At 44.7% G+C, this 19673-nt stretch overlaps 1 protein-coding gene across 1 annotated transcript in view; it reads left to right on the top strand.

The window, feature by feature from the left end:
* Positions 1 to 19673, top strand: part of B3GLCT (beta 3-glucosyltransferase) — a 1424518-nt gene that overhangs the window by 317978 nt on the left and 1086867 nt on the right. Inside the window, exon 4 of the mRNA XM_069639745.1 lies at positions 11095 to 11204. Within this exon, the coding sequence (XP_069495846.1) occupies positions 11095 to 11204 (110 nt within the window). The remainder of the gene's footprint in view (positions 1 to 11094; positions 11205 to 19673) is intronic.

Genomic DNA, 19673 nt, shown 5'->3' with positions numbered 1-19673 from the left:
CTGATCCAATAGGAATTAGGTTTTCTCATACTAACCAACTCCTCCTGATGAATGTTCTACACTTATGCTGAAAGAACAGAAACATGTAGAGACAGTTCTCTGGACTCAAAACAGAGATGGACATTTATGATACACCAATCCTAATTGAATCTGGTACATCACTATTTGTTTTATATGTACCAATTATATGTATATGTTTTGTGAAGTTGTTTTAGCTTGCACTGATAGCCTGTTACGTATTCCTTGTTTTATATTGGATGTGAAGTACTGTATTGTGGACCATTGAATTTAATTATATGTTTTAACTTTCTGGATTTATTATTAAAAATGATGTTGACCTTTTAATAGTGACTGGTCCCCCCTTTCCTAGTTCGAGTTCTACTCTAGCACCTATACCAGCTTTGTCTTCCATTTTTACATTAACTACTATCCACCCGGATATAGACAAAGTAGACCCTGTTATCTCTTTAAAGTCAGTGCTCTACCGGGATTCCTCCCTTTATAAGGACAAGAGGAGACCCATACTCCTGCTCCGACACCCAAGGGGAGAATAGACACTCCAACCTCATTATACATAGTTCACTAAAATACTACAGTAGACTTAGCTCACCAGAACACAACAGGGAATGCGTCGCGCAAAAAACAAATCTTTGTCAGGTGTGGGCCTATCTCTCGCCTTGCGGAACTCTTGATTCGAGCTGTGTATTGGGACTGCACTGAATCATTAAATTGTCTCCGAAATCCAGCAAAGCAGGCTCCTATGCTCAGCTGGGTGTGGGCCTCTTCCCCCACTGTGCGGATCTCTCTAATCTAGCCTTTTCCACACCAGGTAGGAATCCAGAGGCCCAGGCATTCAGCCATGCTGCGATTGGCTGAAATCTTTAACCCATTTACCGAAAAAGCTCTAAACTTTCTACATGCTTATCTCACTCAAACTAACACAACCACCTCTTGCACCGTAATCTGCATGCACTTCACCACAACACATAAACCGTACCAACAGCACACGAGGACTGACATCGCCCGATGCTTGCACCAAAAGCTCAGCACCCGGTGTATACCGAGTTGAAGCTGCCGACAGAACACCACTCCTCTCGCTATCCTACTCCCTCTTCACCCTACTAACCCATCCAACCTTCTCGTTTGCAGATCAGCCAGAGGGCTTGGGAACCAACGCCGTTGGTGACGGTGCGCAGTACAAATATCTTTAACATTCAATAAAGCTAAACATTGCATTTACCTGGAGTTCATCTTCATTTCATTGCTCTGCAAAGGGTGGTGGGAGAAGGCCGTTGAACTTAGGCCAGTGGACCTTGCTGGTACAGACCTGCTGACATAAGAAGTCCTTCATCAGGCCTGGAAGGAGTTATAGGGGTGGAAGCCCTACGTCCCCTCGCCTAAGGATGACGAGACCGGAAGTAGACCTAATTGGCCATGTTTACCTTTAACTGGAATGTCCCATGGTGTCCCACAGCATGAACATTGAAAATGGACTATGTCTTTAGGGGGGAAAAGTTGCATTGTTTTAGGCAGGAGGTGTGAATTTTGTGCCAGATGGCCTCGTAGATGTATGCAGAAGCTTCGAGGGTCATGTGCCCAGAACAATAAAAAAAATAAAGTGGCGATATGGAAGGCAGGGTAGGTTAGTCGGTTAGAAATGGCCTAATGTCTAGGATGCTGTTTGAAAGCAACTAATTAATCTTTTTGTTTAACCACCTCTGAAGTCTAAGAATACTTTAATTTTGACATTCACAGACTTTCCATATACAAGAATTTGATGATTTGATTGTTACACAACTGCAAATGCCCACCTTGCCTGTACAAAGGTGAGGATAGTTGTCCTCAGAAGAAGAGGTAGCCTGGACTTGTTATCAGTGCCAACAACGCTGAGCCTCTCATTCATTCATTCATTCATTCATTCATTCATTCATTCATTCATTCATTTTGTCATGTTATTGCGACCCTTCACCATAATTATAGACCTATCTCGCTTTTTTCGTTAGGGCTGGTTCCCCCCAATGTCATTTATTACATGCCTGTACACAAGTGTTTCTAGGCTCGTCAAGACAAGGGAGGGAAGACAGGGGGAGGACGACACGACAAACAATCTTACTAGGCCTAGTGGCATTCGGATCGTGCAAGTGCAACAATGCAAAGTTCTGGGGGAAAGGGAGAAGGGAAGTGCCAGGGTGAGGGGGGGGGGGAGTGCAATCAGGGCAGCATTGCTAGGAGTACGTGCAGCCAAGGCAGCGCGGCTCTGGGAAGTGCAAGGAGGCAGGGGACTGGGGTTAAAGTTACAGCCCCTAAGTATGCGTGTTAGGCCCGGAGCCAGTGCAGGGGAGACTGATCATGAAGGAGCTTGCTACCCAGTGAGACTAAGGGTAGCCAAGCAACCAGTCAGTGCAGCTGCTGGGTATGTCAGCAGCTTAGGAGTAAAGGAAGGTCTTGAGTTGCTTCTGGAACTTCAGGTGGTCCGGCTCAAGTTTAAGAGGGACAGGGAGGCCATTTCAGAGAGAGGCACCTGCAGAGGAGAGGTCTACCCCCGCACTACTACTCTCTGCCTAGAGAAGCGTCTGACACTCAGAGTTTGAGTTTGCTGAGCGAAGTGCTCAAGAAGGAAGGTATTTTGGAAGGGAGGGTTGCCCTGGCCCCAGAAAGCCTTGTGGACGATGCAGAGGGTTTTTGGACTTTATCCTTGTAGCCACTGGGAGCCAGTGGAGAGATTTCACGGCTGGAGAGATACAGTCCTCTGGATTAGTTGCAGAGGGCGGAGTGTAGAGGAAGGTAGATTGAGAAAGAGGCTATTGCAGTAGTCCAGCCTAGCGAGAACCAGGGCAGTAGTCTACACTAGAGAGAACCAGGACTCTGGAGACAGTGAGATTCTGTGGGAAAGTGAGAAAAGGAAGAATACCTCAGAGGAAGTGCAGCTGGTAGTGGGCCTTCTTGGTAAGGTCCGTGATGTGATGAGAGAAGGAGCGAGTGGAGTCAAAGATGACACCAAGGTTTTTTTCCTCACAGGAACGCGAAGGAAGAGGGCCCAAGGAGGGCGGCATGTGAGAGCTGGAAAGCGAAAACAGGGCCACCAATTAGAAGGATCTGTCTTACTGGCATTAAAGCATAGATTGTTGGATGCGCACCAATCCTGAATGGCAGCTAGAACGCCAGGAATGAATGAGTGAGAGGAGGCTGAGGGGAGCCTGAAAGAGAGCGGAGTGTCATCTGCACAACACTGAGCGTTAGAGGAGAAGGTAAAGATCAGGTGGGCCAAAGGAGCCAAGTAGACATTGAAAAGCCAAGGTGAGAGGATAGAGAGAAAGGTGGTGGAGAGAAAGGACCCAAGTTGGACCTGGGAGGGTAGGTCCAGGAGGAAGGAGGTGAACCACTCCAGGGACTGATCCGAGATGCCCAGGTTCTCAGAGTAGATTGATCAGGATAGTGAGATTGACCGTGTTAAAAGCAGAGGAAAGGTCAAAGAGGATGAGGACAGAAGGAAGGCTCGAATCAAGATCAGTGAGCAGATATTCATGGGTGTTCAGGAGAGCAGTTTACGTGCCTCTGGATGTTCTGAAGCCAGACTGATGGTCATGGAGGCAACCAACAGATTCAGTGTGGAAAGTAAGCAGATATATGGCCAGCTTTTCCAGGAGTTTGCCCAGGAAAGGAGTTATAGAGATTGGGCGACAGTTTGCCGGACAGGTAGAATCGGCAGAGGGCTTTTTAAGGAGGGGTGCACGAGGGAGTGCTTGAGGAGAGAGGGGAAACATCCAGTGGCAAAAGAGTGATTGCAGAAATCGGCCAAGGCTGGAGCAAGGGTGTCCATGTGGTCCTTTATGGTTCTGCAGGGGTGCACCTGTTTGGACAACACATTTATAGATCAGACTTGTCTGGAAACATTGTCAGGTGTTGGAGAGAAAGAGGAGAAAGGAGAAGGAGAGGTGCTGAGAGAGGGAGAGCAGAGAGGGAGAGGACAGGATGTCCTGATTTTTAGTGGTGAAGTGAGAAGCCAGAGCTGTACAGAGGGCCTGTGAGGGACCAGGAGAAGTGGAGACTGCAGAAGGATTGGCCAGCTCCTTGCAGATTCGAAAGCGTTTGGCCGTGTTGTTAGAGGTAGCAGAGACGCAGGCCTGTATGTGGACTCTCTGCTTTGACAGGACAGAGAGTCTGTATTGCCTTCGGAGCAGGCGGCAGCCCAGTTTGTCAGAGGATGCGCCCGAAGTCCTCCACCTCCTCTCAGCCACTCTGCATTTGCGTTTCAGGGCGGTGAGGTTGGAATCATACCAAGAGTTGCACTTGGAGGTAGTAGGCGTCAAACGGATCTTCATGTCTAGGGCAAGGACGTCCTGAGTGATGGAGATAAAGATGCAGGTTAAAGAGGGCTGTGTCAGTGTGTGTCAGCTGCAGGCATAGGAGGAGCAGAGAAAGTAGCAGCAAAGGCATCCACTGACACTGGCCAAGAAGTTAGGTGGCAGTGCTGTGGTGGGCTTAGCCTGAGGGACAGAGTTTCAGGTGAGAGGAGAGCAGAAAGTGCTCAGTCCAAGAGAGAGGAGTGGTGAGCGGGTTAGAGAGGGGGATGTCTGAGGAGATGCGATCATCCAAGGTGTGTCCGGCCAGAGGCAAGAATGGAAAGAGTGCGTCTGAGTTTGCGAAATAGCTTAGAGGAGAGATTAGAAGCATCCAGGTGGATGTTGAGGTCTCTGAGGGGGAGAAGTTGCGAGGTAGAGACAAGGAGAGAAGACGAGAGGTCAGCCCACTCGGAGAGGAAGAGCGCAACCTGGCCAGGTGGCTTGTAGATGGTGGCCACAGTCGGAGATGACAGAAGAGAGAGAGAGCCTGCAGACCAGGCATTCAAAGGAGGAGTAGGCCTGTGTAGGAATTACAGAAGCAGCAACCCACTCCGGAAAGATCAGAGCTACTCCACTTGTAGCCATCAGGGAGTAGAGTGTCCAAACTTTTGACCGAGCTTGACGTGAACCATGTCGCGGTGGGAGCAAGGACATCCAGGTCAAGTTCTTCGAGGAGGTGGCAGATGTCAGAGTGGTGTTTGACAGCAGAGCGAGCGTTGGAAGTAGCGATGTGGAGCAGGTTGCCACATGTGAAAGACTTCCAGGGTGGGGTACATGCTTGAGGTACACCCAGGGGAAATGGTAGAGGGGCCAGAGAGTGGGCAAAGGTGATGGGAGGAGGTGGCATAGTAAGCAGAGAGGAGGAGGAAGGTGCCACAGAGGCTGTGGATGATGGAGGTGGCAGAGGAGCCTGAGGGGTGCTAGCAGAAGAAGGAAGAAAGTTAATAAAACATGGGAGACACCGATCATAAAGGAGGAGATTGGGCTGAGGGTCCTGGACCAAGATGGTGCCATTGAGATATACATTAATGATGGTCTTGGAGGAGTGGAAGGCGGCAAAGAGGACCCCCCACCGAGTGCACTATTAATGGCAGTGGAAGAGAGAGGAGAGAGAGCTGAGACCATATGAGAGGTCCATAGGTCTGCGGGAACAACAAAGAGCCTGTCTGGGAGAAGCACTGATGTAGGTATCGGCGAGAGGGAGGCCTGGGTTGAAGACCAGGATGACGCTCTTGAATTTCTTCCTTCCAGACTTGGCTAGAGGGATAGGATAGGAGATTGATTAGCAGTTAGAGAAGATGGGGGAAACGGAAAGCACCATATAGGGTGAGAGTAGGAAAGTAGGAGGAGGATGGAGTAAACGAGAGGAGGAGAGATGCACAGCCCAGCGCAATGCAATGCAGGATGCGCAGGGGTTGGGGGATCACACATTACGGAACACAGGAGGAGCGGACATGTGACACACAACAGTACAGCGGTACCCCCAGCAGGGTTGGGACCTAGTGAGTGGGAGAGAGCCTAATGGGACACAGTTCAAAGTACAACAGTAACGGTAATTGAAGGGGACCTAGAGACGGGACACAGACACAAAGCACGCTAACCGTTAGAGGGGAGACAGAGTACATTGTTAGACGGTTAGGTGGAAGTACGTACAAAGGGCGGATAGTTCAATAGAGAGCAGTTCTGGCTGCTCCCACTTACCTTACCTTTGGTCGACTGCTGCGTTGCATACTCGCACTCTGCCCTGCTCCCCCTTCTGGTTGCTGCTGGTCGACAGCTGTGCCGTGTACTCGCACTGTGCGCCACTACCCCTCTGTCGCCAAACACCTGCGGCGCACAAAACCGCGGCCTTGTCCTGCGCGGTTTTTGCTGCAGAGGCTCCGATTTGCAGTTTATAAAGGATACCCTGCGTGGACGTAGCGCAACATGCGATGTATCAAATGGCCAGCGTCTCCTGTAGTCCTGCGGCGCACATCACCGCAGCCTTGTCCTGCGCGTACATCTCTACATAACACCCTACACCCCAAACCCTTCCCCACCCCCTTTAGCCCCTTATGCCACAAATACATATAAAATGTGAAGTATTTTCAAAGTAATTTCCACAAAGTAAAATTACATAGAAGAAACTTACTATGTGGAAACAACATGATACTGTTCAAGGTAGCTAGGCGAGTAGTCAAGGTTAAGTCTCAGGGACGGTGAGTTTGGTAAGGGGCCCTCAATGAGTGCTGTGATGAATCCTATGGAATCCTCACAGAGTCCCTGCCTAAGGTGGTCTCCCAGGTGGCCAGGGAAAGTCGGACACTTTCTGATCCTGACTTTGGGGGTGGTGTTCTGCAGGAGGATCAAATGGCAGGAGAAAGGGCCCAGAAAAATAAGAAGACTCTGTGGGGTGAGACGTGGTATTTGTCTCTCTAGGGAGGACCTCTCCTCAATACCAAAGTATGTAATGGGTTATCATAACAATCTTTTTTTGTTCCCCAATTTGAACATTTTAATCTGGGTAAAAACAATCATAAACCCTTAGGCATTGAAAGAAATGAAAACCCTTCTAAGATCTGGGAGACTTAAAGAGCTAGACGTCCACCTTATTCCTCTATACAATCCAGTCTTATGATTGATCATTATGATATTCCTTCAAAGAATATTGTGGGTAACAGAAATGAGGTCGAGACTGAAAATCAAGTTAGAAAAACTAGTTTTCTTTAGGGACTTAAAGTCCCATAATTCTTGAAGTACTGGGACAAAGAAGGTTGGAGAGTAATAATGCTGCAGAGTGCAGGTTGTTAATGGGAATGAGCCACACATGAGGGACAGTGTGGGGCTTTAAAAGGCCTCCTTGGGTGCAAGCCATTAGTGAGCAGTGTAAGCAGTAGAATCAAGAACTGGAGGACGGAGAAGGCTCCGTGACCTCTGTCGAGTAGGGAACAGTAGCTGGTCCTGACCGGGTCTTTGCCTCCAGAAGCCTTAATTGCAGAGGTTGCACAGTGGGAAGCATGAGGGGGGAAGCTTGCCCTCTGGAGGCCTGTTTTGCAGAGGCTGTGCAGCAGGAGGTGAAAGTGTGGAAAGCTTTCTTCCCCACCAGGCTGTCTCCGGTGGTCAGCGACCACTGAGAGCCTGCGGACCAAAGGAAGCTCTGTGTACAAAAGGCTTGAACGGACCAAAATCAGCAGATTGCTGGGTCTTGAGAAGCCGCTGAAGCAAAGTACCTGTGAGCAGCAAAGGAATCGGACGAGCACACCAGACCTGGTGAGTTCACCAGCTGATGGTGACACTGGAGCGCTCCGAGACCGCTCACATGCTTGATACAGGTGTTTTCAGATTGGAAAACACCCGGGTGTGTTTGAAATTAATACTGAAGTTAATTTTGAATACCCAACTATTGGAAGCCAGAGAAAACATTATTGTGAAAAACCAAATGACTGTTTTTTTTAAACATAGGAGTTTATTTTGAACCCAGTAACGAAATGAGGCAATACTATTAGAACCTAATGTAGACAACCATTACCAAGCCAAAAGAAATTAGAAGTAACGGAATTTAAAACAAACCTATATTGCCAAAGGCCGGAGGGGACTAATAAAAGTTCCAAAGGTTGTAAAGCTTATTGCCCATATGTGAAGAAGTACAGAACAAAAGCTGATATAAACTCACATTGTCAAAGTCAAGGAAGAAGCAGAATAAAGCGATATCCTTGTCAGCATTCAGTGAATAACACAGTGAGGAAACGAGTTGCAGGAAGGCTGCCCATCTGGTAAAGGTTGTTCAGAAGGAGAGGAGCATAACTTGCAGAGGGTTTGGAAGGTAATGAACAATGCAAAGCTGTTGTAAGTTGACCTTAACCACAGAGGCACTTGTTTGTAAATTACTGTTCGGGCAGAGAAGTATGACTGAACAGCAGACCTTTGAAGTAATAGGCCTGCCATGGGAGTAATCCAGGTGTGATTGAAGTATTAGGACTAGCATGGAAGTAAATCGGGTAGACGTTGATGAAGTGCTGTGAAGTGATGTTAACAAATTAATCTGATTAACTTTCATTGCTGAAGCAAGAACTGTATAAAACTGCTGCAGATGTGTTATATATCTTCAGAAATAATAGGTTGTTGCAAACGCATCCTGACAAAGACCATTTGCTACTGCTGATGAACTAAGGAAATGTTCTTTGTTTATGTGAAGAAGATAACTTTAGCTTCCTCTTGGAATAGTAGGATTCAAAGAACCTTTTGTTGAAACCAATGGAGTGTTGGAGATTTCTGTTGTCAAATTGGAGTCACAAAGAACTGTATTGCAACGTTGTTCCAAACCTGGATTTCCTTATTTCTTTTTGGAACTGTAGCTGGAGCAGAATCCTTCTTGAATCTGGGAAAGGGGAGTTCGACCAGATTATAAGGAGAGATTGCTGTCATATTGTGAATGTAACGGTTATATTTGTTTTGCCTTTGAACTGCTATGCATTACCTTGTTGAATTACTGCATGTATAAGTGTGAGGGACATATATCCTTTGTTTGCGTGTTACATTTAGTTTATTTTAGGCCGGTAAATCCTCGTAGGGGTAGGGATAGTGAGGTGTTCAACATTTTGAGTGAATAGAATGGCATCTTTTGAAAAAACTTCACAAAGTTGTCTGCCTCACATTTCTGACCCCTCACAGTACACAAAGTGAAGTGTAAAGGAACACACTTGGACAAACGGATATGAAAATATTCTATTTATTTATAGCTGTACATCTCTATGAAAAATGTCTACTAGCATGTAATATAACACAAGACTAAATAAATGACATATATAATCATTCAAGTAGGGCAAAATACATAACAAACCCCTGCAAAGGAAGAGCTTTCCTAAATTCTACCTATGGTAAGACTTTATAAAACTATCCCTTGGTATACAGGCCCCAACTTCTAGTATAAGTCTGTACTACCCAAGGCTCTGGCAGTATGGCAGAGCAGCCAGGCTTATTTTAGGAGGGAGATGTGATCTGTAGGTAAGTACATTGAACTCATTAAATGCATAATCCCAAATAAACTCTTACACGCTTGTAGTTATAGTAAAATTGTTATTTTATATAAACAAGGTCAAAGTTAAATCTTGGGTAAGTACTATTTCCAACTAAGCAACACAATATCAAATAAATCAAAGCAATACTAAAGGTGAGTAAACCATAAGTTAAGAAGGATACAGGTAATTGAACCCCTCTAAGGTGAGTAAAATCACTTGTTATAGCAACCCAGTAAGTGTTCTGTTGTAGGAATAAAAAAAACGAACCAACGGCAATAATAGCAGGCCATTACTCTTCAAAGACTTGTATTCATGTTGAGGGGCCTTAAGGCATTAGCAGTCTATCCCTATCCAGGTATGTGTTCCTCAAAGTCACATTCAAGGTAAAGCAGATAAGGCACAAATACAGAAAAGATAAAGTTCCAGAGGATTTTTCAGTTACACGTAAAGGTCTTTTGTAGGTTAAAAAGGTTTCCGGGACATTGGCAAAGCCTCCCTATGGGTGCACAAACGTTCGGCCGGGGTGTGGGGGGGGCAAAGGGTCTGGGCGAACACCCAAACACCGGAATCGGCGCTCCACCAACAAAGGAGCGACAGAATGATTCAAGGTATGTACTACCATGCGTGCCACACTAGCTGAGGAGTTTGGAAAAAGATGCAGCTGGATTTTTTCAGGATGCAACAGCGGTGGACTCGGTCATCTGTTCCTTGGTCGTGGTGATGAAAGCAAGGACGCTGGAAGCAATGTTGCAGCAGCAGTGGAGAGAAAGGACTCCCAGCAAAGGATTCTTTCTACTCTAATCTCGGTCTGCAGTTTTGGTGCATTTTCACAAACTCCAAGAGTGAACGTTTATTGCCCTGTCAATTTGCCTTGATTCTTCGGTCCTGCACTCTGGTAAGGGGAACTGAGGAGGGGGATCTTGCCTCGTGTGGTCCAGCAGGAGTCCACCAACGGTCTGCTAGGCTTCGTTCATGGGGAATATGATGCATTGCAATAGGGTCGGAGGACCCAGGGTATTAACGGTTTGTAGCCCTGAAAGGTTGCAGCATACCTTCCGATCTGAAACTACTCAAAGAAACCTGAAACACGGAGGAAGAGATAGATGAAGGCAGCACCTGTGGTGGCTAACCCCAGTGCAAGGACAGAAGATCTGCACAGAGACTGCAGATGGTTCAACAGCGCAGAACGTGAACAAGAGATCCTGAAGCCAGTGCTGGCAATTGACATTTGCTGGGGAAACTCGACGACAACCCATGCCCAAAGGGTTCGCACCCTGGGGAGAGGCCTGACAACACTGAGATTTTTTTTTTGCGAAGCGAAGTCAAATCTTTGTTAAATGATATCCCTTTGAGAAAATGTGTTATCGGCACACTAACGCACCCGAGCCGGTCACATAACATTGATAGAATGTGGTGATTTTCTTCTGTTACGCAGTAAAAAGATCAACGTTGGAATGGTGTTTTCTCTGAATTGATGCTGGGGCATACACAACGTCTATGTAGGTAGGATGTAGAGAATGGGCCATGACGTTGCTTTTCCTTTTTATTGTAAGATTTCATACACATCAATGGTTTCCAGAAATGTTCTTCCCGTTTGCATTTGTATTTCGGATTTAGGCGTAGTGAGGAAAATACTTATACAAGTTAACTCCCTTATGAAATGTGTTTATTTTTTACGTTGGAGCGTGCAAGTGCGGCGTAGCGAATATTAAACCTTTTACATAATTATTTTGGTACGTTGTTTTGCCTTACAGAACTGAAAGAAATCATATTTGTCATCCAAAGCCAAAGTAATTCCTATCACATGGGCAGGGCAGAAGAACTGAAGCACAGTCTTCTCAAGCAAGCAGCAGATATTACCAAGGTATGTGGCTACATAGTGCTAGTAGTGTTTGTCTATACTTTTCATACTATAATAGTAATATGATGGATGCAACGTTGTGAAAATGCAAGTTCACAAATGTGTAAAATTAAACTATTTCCCCATCCTTCCTGAGACTCGATGATCTATCTGTTCCTCAGTGTTTCCTCAATAGAAGAAAGGTGGGCTCCACTGAGTCAGTGGAACTGTAGCTCTGTGCACACTTTGTAGCAAGATCAATGCTAAAACAATTCAAATGTAAAACATAAGGTGTTTAATGGTGTACAAATTAATAAGGTAAATATAAATAAATCAAGTTCATTCACAACTGTGATAATCAGTGTTCAGATAGTCAATTCACACTCTTTGATGTGATATTTACAACAAATAATAGTGTTTTCCAACTTTACAAAAGGTGGCACATGTTTTCAAACAAATCAAATGTGTGAATATCACACTTCACAAAATAAGTTGTATTAATTAAAGAACAGAAATAGTTCAAAGTCCATTCGTGAGATGCATTCTGATTTACAAATGGGTGACCTCAACTGTATATCATATCTCTATATGATGCGTTTCGGGCTTGTTTGCGCTTCATCAGGTATGGGCACTTTAAATAATTCAAAGAATTCCTAGAAATTAAATAAAAGGTATATTGTAAGTCTTTTGTGGACTGGATTTTACAATTTAACTGAAACATTTTTTGACTAAATGTTTTGCTCTAATTACATGTCTAAACCTACTGATCTTGGTGTGCTAGGTGTAGCCTGGCTAGACATTGTGGAAATTCTTGTTGACTGGTATATCATTCTCCTCTTGCTCGGGGAGTTGGATCTGTAAGTGAATGGAAATATCCTTCATGAGTTTGGGCATGAAATGTGGGCTAGAACTGGGACCAGTCGCTATGTAATAGTGCTGTGTCCCAATTCTAAGGCCTTCATTTTTATATTGCACCAGCATTTTTTAGAATGGAAGAGCTCACCTCGTGGTACAAGCTCTGGATGTGATAGAATTATTACAGGAGTCAAACTCTTGAGTCTACTGCAAAATGCGGATCAGCAATGTTCTTGTATGTGTACAGGAAACTCTGATGGTTGCATATGCCTGGAGGGAGAAACCTCTATTTAGTTTGGAATAAGCCGGGCTGTAATCTTATGGGCTATCTGGTTTTGAAACATGAAGGATCATACTTTTTCCTCTGCGCTAATCGCAGCCTCTTGTTCCCTCATTCACGTCCGTGCGCTTTCCTTTTTTTGACGAATGCAGCTGCGTGTTCTTTAACGATCGTAACGCATGATATCTGTAAGAGAGGATACTGTACTGTATCTCTTTTGTCTAATGTGGTCTTTAGATAAACTATGTGGGCCAGTAAGACTCAAAATCTTACTTGTAGCGGGTTCACCGCAGTATCGTGCTGCCTTGCCTGCTGCAAATTCTCTGTTGATCCCGGTTGCATAAACTGTCAGAGTAAATTAGAGAATGGACTCGACATGGGCGCAATATGAGCGCCGTCTTTGAATGGTATTTTCCACAATGAAAGTAGGTTGTGAAGCCTCTATCTAAATGTCTGATTTAGATAGACATTGGTCTGGTTGCTTTTAGATCCCTTGCTGCCAAGTGCCCGTCCTCCCAGTTGTTAGCTCCCCTTTTCTCTGCTTCCCTATGATTGTAAAGCGCACTGTTGCTTCTCAAAGTAAGGTCCACACTTAATGAATACAATAATAAAATAAACTAGAACATTTATTAGTTTTGTCTATTAGGTGGCGTTAAAAGTGCTACCTTTAAGCCAAAACTATTGTCATTAAAATAAGAGCTTTAACACAATAGCTTCCAATGGGCGCTTTGAATGAGGGTACCTAATGCATTTCATTGCAGCTAACATGAGGATGGATTTGTGTTTGGATATGTGTCCCACCCATTTGTAAGTCAAATCTAGATGATTTTCCTTCCATTCCCACCCATCTCACCTGTACCACACCCCTTTTTGCCTGTATTTGTATTGTGTTCTGAATGTGTCAGCCAATTTTACTTCCAAACTGGCAGCCGCCATATGTTCATGTTATTAAAAGGTTAATGGACTTGTTGGATGCTTTAAAAAAGATTTACTAGAGATTTAAATGTATGCAATATATTTGTATTTATTTTGTATCGGAAATAAACTACTTACTGGTATAAATACGTTTTGTTGCAAAGGGGCTCTAAAAATGCCAATGTACTTTATTGGTCTAGTGTGTTGAAATGTAAGCCGTACCCGATTGGTGGCAGTATGTTAACGTGATGTCAGTATGATAGCTCAGGAGGATAGCTGAGGGGCAACGTGCTCACCTTGGAAGCAAGACGACCCAGAGCACCACAGGTCCGCGCTTACAAACCTCTTTGGTATTAAGCACGTTATAAATAACATAACATATCATATCATATGATGTGAATGGCTCTAGGACATAATATGGGTGATCATGATACACTAAGTGGGCGAGGAGGGGAAAGTAGATATATGGGTTTCCTTTGGCTGACAGTCGAAAGAACAACTAGGACAGACTGTTTGGAAGTCTGAGATGCGGAGGGGAAACCCCCCCAATGAGCTGACAGCAGAAGGAAGGGGTAGGAGATGTAGGTCCCTGAGAACTCAGCAAGATGAAGCTCAGAAGGCTGGGGCAGACAATTGGTGCGTAGAGTGTGCATGTCCAGAGAATTGGGTTGCAGATGTGTAATGGATGGGTTGCACGATGTGCAATTAAGGTCGGAAGGAAAGGGTAGGGTGATGCAGCGATCCAGAAGGTAGCTTGATGGTCTATAACTTCTCTTCAAGGGTTTCTAATTTGCACACAGATGCGTCTGGAAAAAACATACTTCCGGAGCTGGAACACAACAGCGGCATGAGATCCCTCACTCTGTATGATACTGGTCTTGTGGTTTCTCCCTGTAACTGGTAATGTTCTTGAGCATGTCCCATACATTCCACGATTGCTTTTTATCTCGTCATATTGAGGTGTTCCATCTAGGTTCCATGCTTAGAATGCTTGTTGGGCCTTTCACGCAAGTAGGGGTGCTATGCACCTTGACAACCTATCTCATGCCCACCTTGCCTTCTCTACCACTCTTTTGAAATTGACAAATAAGGCGTGGGATCTTTTCCATTACCAATTTTTGTAAGATGGTGGACGGTACGACTGATTACACTCGCTATTCTAAAAGCATTCACTGTAGTGTCATCTGTGTCTCCAGATCTTGCTTGTGCATGGCTAATTGCCCCTCTACTAGGGCCCTCTATAAATCTTCTATGCTTCTGACCTCAGAACTTTCCCCTTGCTCTTAGAGTGGAAATTCAAAGCTTCCTTCTTCCCCTTTGCTTGAACTCAGTACTCAATAATTTGGGATGCTGGGACACAGGTGTCAATCACCGGTCCACTCCCACTGGATAGTTTTGTCTTTAGGTTACTTGTGTATTTTTGGGCAAAACTTCCAGATTTACTAGGTGGTCCAAACTCAAGTATTGGGTCTTTTCTATGGTAGAAATAAGTCCTCAAACGCCAACATTCAGCATTTTGACAAGTTGCAGGGTTAATCAACGATGCCTGGGTACCCGGTGGTGGCACTCTGTCTAAAGTTGTACCCATGCTCGCCCTCATTTTTCAAAAACACCCCCTTTCCTTGTTTTTGAACCTTTATTTTACCCCCCTTATTTCCAAAAACAAGGAGCCGGTAATATCTGTTACATCACCCTTATGCTTGAAAATGCAGATTGCCACACATTTTTCTTTAAGATTCCTTTTTCATTGTACTATATAGATTTTTCTTACTAATACGCTTACAGGCTTCCTTTCCTTTGATTCCTTTTAATGAAATGTGTTCCTTTTTATTTTAGTGTGATATATAGATATGTAGGTTTGTCCTTTTTATATGGGATCGGGATTGCCCCAGACTTTGGAGCCTCAGCCCAATAACGTCTGTTTGGCTAAACGCTTATAGCTATGTTTTGCTTAAGAATGTCTCATTATATTGGTTTTGTCTCGCTAAAAACTACGTTCACCTTTGATTTACCATAGACTGGGGCCTTACAGATGAATACAAAAATGCACAGTGGTTCAACTTTATTTTATTTAGTAAACTGCTTTAAAGTGAGAATTGATGCAATAAAATCTGTATCTACAGGACATGATCATTTTGCCTGGCTGAGAAAGTGCTAGCTGCTAGCAGAGAACTTTGCATTTGGTACTATGAATAAATGCGTGAATTACATGCAAAGATTTCATATAAAGGTTGTCCAAGGATACATAAGTATTTCATTATTTTCTCAGTCAACCAAACAATATACAACACAAGAGAACACATAAATTGGATCAGTTAACGGTTAAGACCTGACACAGTTCGAAATTGAGGGGAGCTGGGTGCTATTTAGCTCCTGCTCAACGCAATCAAGACCCTAATTAACTTGATCCCAACAACTACCATGAGATATGTTTGGCTCCCCAGGCGATCTGATGCTGAACAAACACACCTATTAATTTAAACTGTTCATTTGGGCCAATTTATAAATACACATTAGGACACATCTATACAACATTTAAAGCATATGGTGCCATAAATGACACACGAGAGTGTTAAAGCCCTGGAGAAAGCTTTTAGGTGAGATAGAAATGATTAAGCTAATCAATGCAGATGTACCGTTCGGTAGCACAGTACAGTGAATATTGTAATGCTTTCACTCCACATTACATGGCAGTTGTTCATTACGAGTTAGCAATGGAAATGGCAGATGGTTTGGCAGTCAACGAGCTTACCAAGTAGACTGCATATTTCAGTACAGGAAGGGCAGTGCCCAAGATATACTGGGGGTTGACTTGCCTTGTGCAATAAGACATTATTCTGAACGCATACGAGTTTGGGATTTTGGTAATTAGGTTGCACACTGCTTTGCGTGCGAGCTTTCCTAGATATGCAGAATAGCGCTGGCAAATAAAGGTGACAGATTTATAGCATAGCTGACGGCAATAGTGATGTTTGGACCCAGGTAAATATCTTCTGAAACAAGCATTGGCAGTGGCAACAGTTTGGGCCTTTGTGTGGGCATGGGAAAGGAAAAAGCCTAACACTTGCACACAAGCCAAAACGGTTGGCTTTGCCAATGCTTGTTTTATAGTGTACCGTGTTCCTACCAAAAAGAATGCAGTTGTGTGTACATGGCTCAATATGTCACTTGTATGGTTCGGTTGAGTGCTGAAAATGGTGTGAAAAAAAGTATGAGTAGTACATTTAGCAGTAGCATGTTTAACGTTACTCCATTCGTCACAATGCCTTCAAATGGTTAATTATTCCACTCTACTAGTCTCAATTTCCACAGTGCCCCATTTTACATGTTCTCTGGGACCTCTGTTTTTCTCTGACCACCCCACACCACTTTTCACCCCTCTGGTTTGACCTTTTCTCCCCCTTCAGTGAAGCCCTTCTCGCCTGCTGCTCAGACTGCTTGGTGGCACGAACAAGTGTGGATCCAAAACTTCTCCTCACAATGTTTTATGTTCACTGTGCTCTGCCTCTTTTTGTCAAACCATGCTCGAAACTGTACATTAATAGTTTGATCAGTTGAGACCTTTCTTTTTTTTATCATAGTTTATTTATTCCGCAGAATCATACAGAGTACAACAGTTAGGAACTGATCATAAACTTGGACATTACATTGCATTTCTACATTCCCCTTGCGGCCTCATTTAGTGTCTCTGCGGTTTTTAACCTTCAATTACTCTCCCCAACATCAGCCCTCCCCTTTCCCCAACTACAACAGATCCCATCCCGAGTTTGACCATTAAACCAGATTTACAAACATTCTCAGGCGATCAAGATTATTTGAATTCAGGACTTTAGCAGACATTAGCATTCCTGAGTAGTTTGGGTCTATAATACTGCGGTTCTCTTTCACAAGTTCTCTGAAGGGGCTCCACACTGCCAAGAATCGTAGGTATTTGCCAGTTTTCAGAGCACAGATCTTTTCTATTGCCACAATCCCCCATACTTTTATCCACCACCACGCAATTATTGGACCCTGCACAGTTTTCCATCCTTGAGCCAGCGTTATTCTTGCCGCCGCCAATAGATGCATGACCAGAGCGGCCTTGTGCCCCGATGCTGCGTATGTGTTTTCAGCTACCACTCCCAGCAAGATGACTTTTGGATCGCATGGCATGGTAGTTCCTGTCATTTCTTTTATATGCCCCAGCCCCTCCTTCCAAAATATCATCGCCTTTGAGCAGGTCCACCACATGTGATGAGTCTCTCCTTCCCCCACAATCCCTCCAGCAGAGTGGGGAGTATTTTGGATTTATCTTGTGCAATCTATAGGGAGACGTATACCAACGGTAACACACTTTGTAGGCAGATTCTTTGATCGCTGTACACATAGAGGATTTGTATGCCCTCGCCCATATTTGCCCCATTCCTCCTCTGTGATTGCTTCCCCTAGGTCCCTCTCCCAGCTTGTCTTGTACAGTAGCTTATCTTCCGGCAGGGCTTTCTCCAACAACTTGTAAATTCTAGAGATTCCTTACCTAGTTGACCCTTCCTGTATTGTTAATTCCAGACCTGTTGGATTTCTGTTGGCTGCTCTTGACTGCCAGGTGTGTGATAGTGTCTGATCTGTGTAGATCTGTACCTATGCTTCTCCCCAATGCCAAACATTCGTTTAAATTCCTCAAATGATAGTGGCTCTCCCTTCTGGAACATATCTGCCAAGGTCATGTTTTCTGTAACTGCCCATCCCTCCCAAAATTTCTCCTGAAGCCTGTGGGTGAATTCAGGATTGTGCGCTATTGAGGAATGTGGACACAGCCCGCAACAAATGTTCCTCCTCCCCAACGCTTTGTCCCAACTACCCAGTGCAACCCTAGTGGAATTCATCAACTTGCCTTCTCCTTGGCGACAGTGAGGGGGAAGGGTGCGCAATACTTTCAGTGGGATCGTAGTGACCTCCTGTTCTAATTGAAGCCACCCTGTTTCCTTGTCTAGCCCTGCCCATTGTAGAATAGGTGCTATATGCACCGCAAGGATGTATCTTTCTACATCAGGTACCCCCAAACCCCTAAGAAGTGTAGGATGCATCTTTATCGTCCTATGAAGCCTGGGCCTTTTACCTTGCCACACAAAGGCAGATATTGCTGTCTGTAGGACTTTAGACATGCAGGAAGGAATCTCCACTGGGAGTGAGCTAGCAGCATAGAGCAGGCGGGGGAGAAGTGTCATATTTACAGCTGCGATTCTGGCAAACCAAGATAGTTCCTGGTTGTCCCATCTGTGCAAGTCCTCCTGGAGCTGTTTCCACAAGGGTTTGATGTTTGGTTCGTATAATTTGTCAACCTTCCTTGTTAGCTGAATTCCCAGATATTCTAGCGATTCCTTTTCCCGGACTAATGGAAGCAGAGATTCTAGCTCAGTGATAGTTTCTTGATCTTCTGTTATATTCACAGCTTTTGATTTCTCATTTATGTGGAACCCAGAGAAATTGGCGAAACTTTTGCAATTTTTGCACTACCCTAGGCAGCGTATCCCTGGTGTTTGATGTGAAGAGCATAAGATTGTCTGTGTACAATGCAATTTTGTCTGGTTTCTCCACATTTTACCCCTCCAGTATTCTGATCTTGCCTAATCTGTGCCACAAATGGCTACATTGCCATTGCAAATATTAAAGGAGAGAGGGGACAGCCCTGTCGAGTGCCTCTCCATATGTTGATCTGAACAGAACTTTGACTGTTAAACAGGAAACTCGTCGATGGGCTCTGGAAGTTTGCTAACACCATTTTAATAAAAATTGGCCCACATCCAAACGTCTCCAATACGATTTTCAGATATCCCCAGTCCAGACTGTCAAACGCTCTCCTGGCGTCTAACGCCGCCACTGAGAAGCGCGGACCTGTCCTGTTACCTAGCTCAATGATGTTCAAGACCAGCCTCATGTTATCTTGGGTGTGCCTCCCTGCGATGAAGCCCAATTGGTCCACATGTATGACTCTGGCAAGGATATTTCCCAACATGGTCGCTAAAATCTTGGCGTAGATCTTAGCATCCGAGTTCAAGAGTGCGAAGGGCTGGTAATTTGCGCATTCAGTAGCATCCTTCCCAGTTTTCAATATTGATAGTGGTGGAATGACTGATATCTGGTGTAATTGAGCCCTCTTCATTGATGAGATTAAAGAGCTTTACCAGAGGCATCAGAAGCTGTGTACGGAAGATTTTATAATATCCGCTACCAAGCCCATCTGGACCAGGGGCTTTATTTGTGGGTAGGCTGGCAATCGCATCAATGACCTACTGAGCCGTTATCGCCCCTCCCAGTGCGTCCCTTTACGCCTCTGAAATCTGGGGAAGGTTCACCTCTAGCATGTATGCTTTCTGCATTAAGGGGTCTAGTTCTTCCTGCTTCAGTAATTGTTCATGATCATTTACCATTATTTCCATTTTGTCCTGCACGATTTCCCTTGACTA

This window comes from Ambystoma mexicanum, chromosome 7q, assembly GCF_040938575.1.
Source record: "Ambystoma mexicanum isolate Mex_15411 chromosome 7q, UKY_AmexF1_1, whole genome shotgun sequence".
NCBI lineage: Eukaryota > Metazoa > Chordata > Amphibia > Caudata > Ambystomatidae > Ambystoma > Ambystoma mexicanum.
The sequence above is the reverse complement of the archived record's forward strand: the minus strand, read 5'-3'. Positions and strand labels throughout refer to the sequence as shown.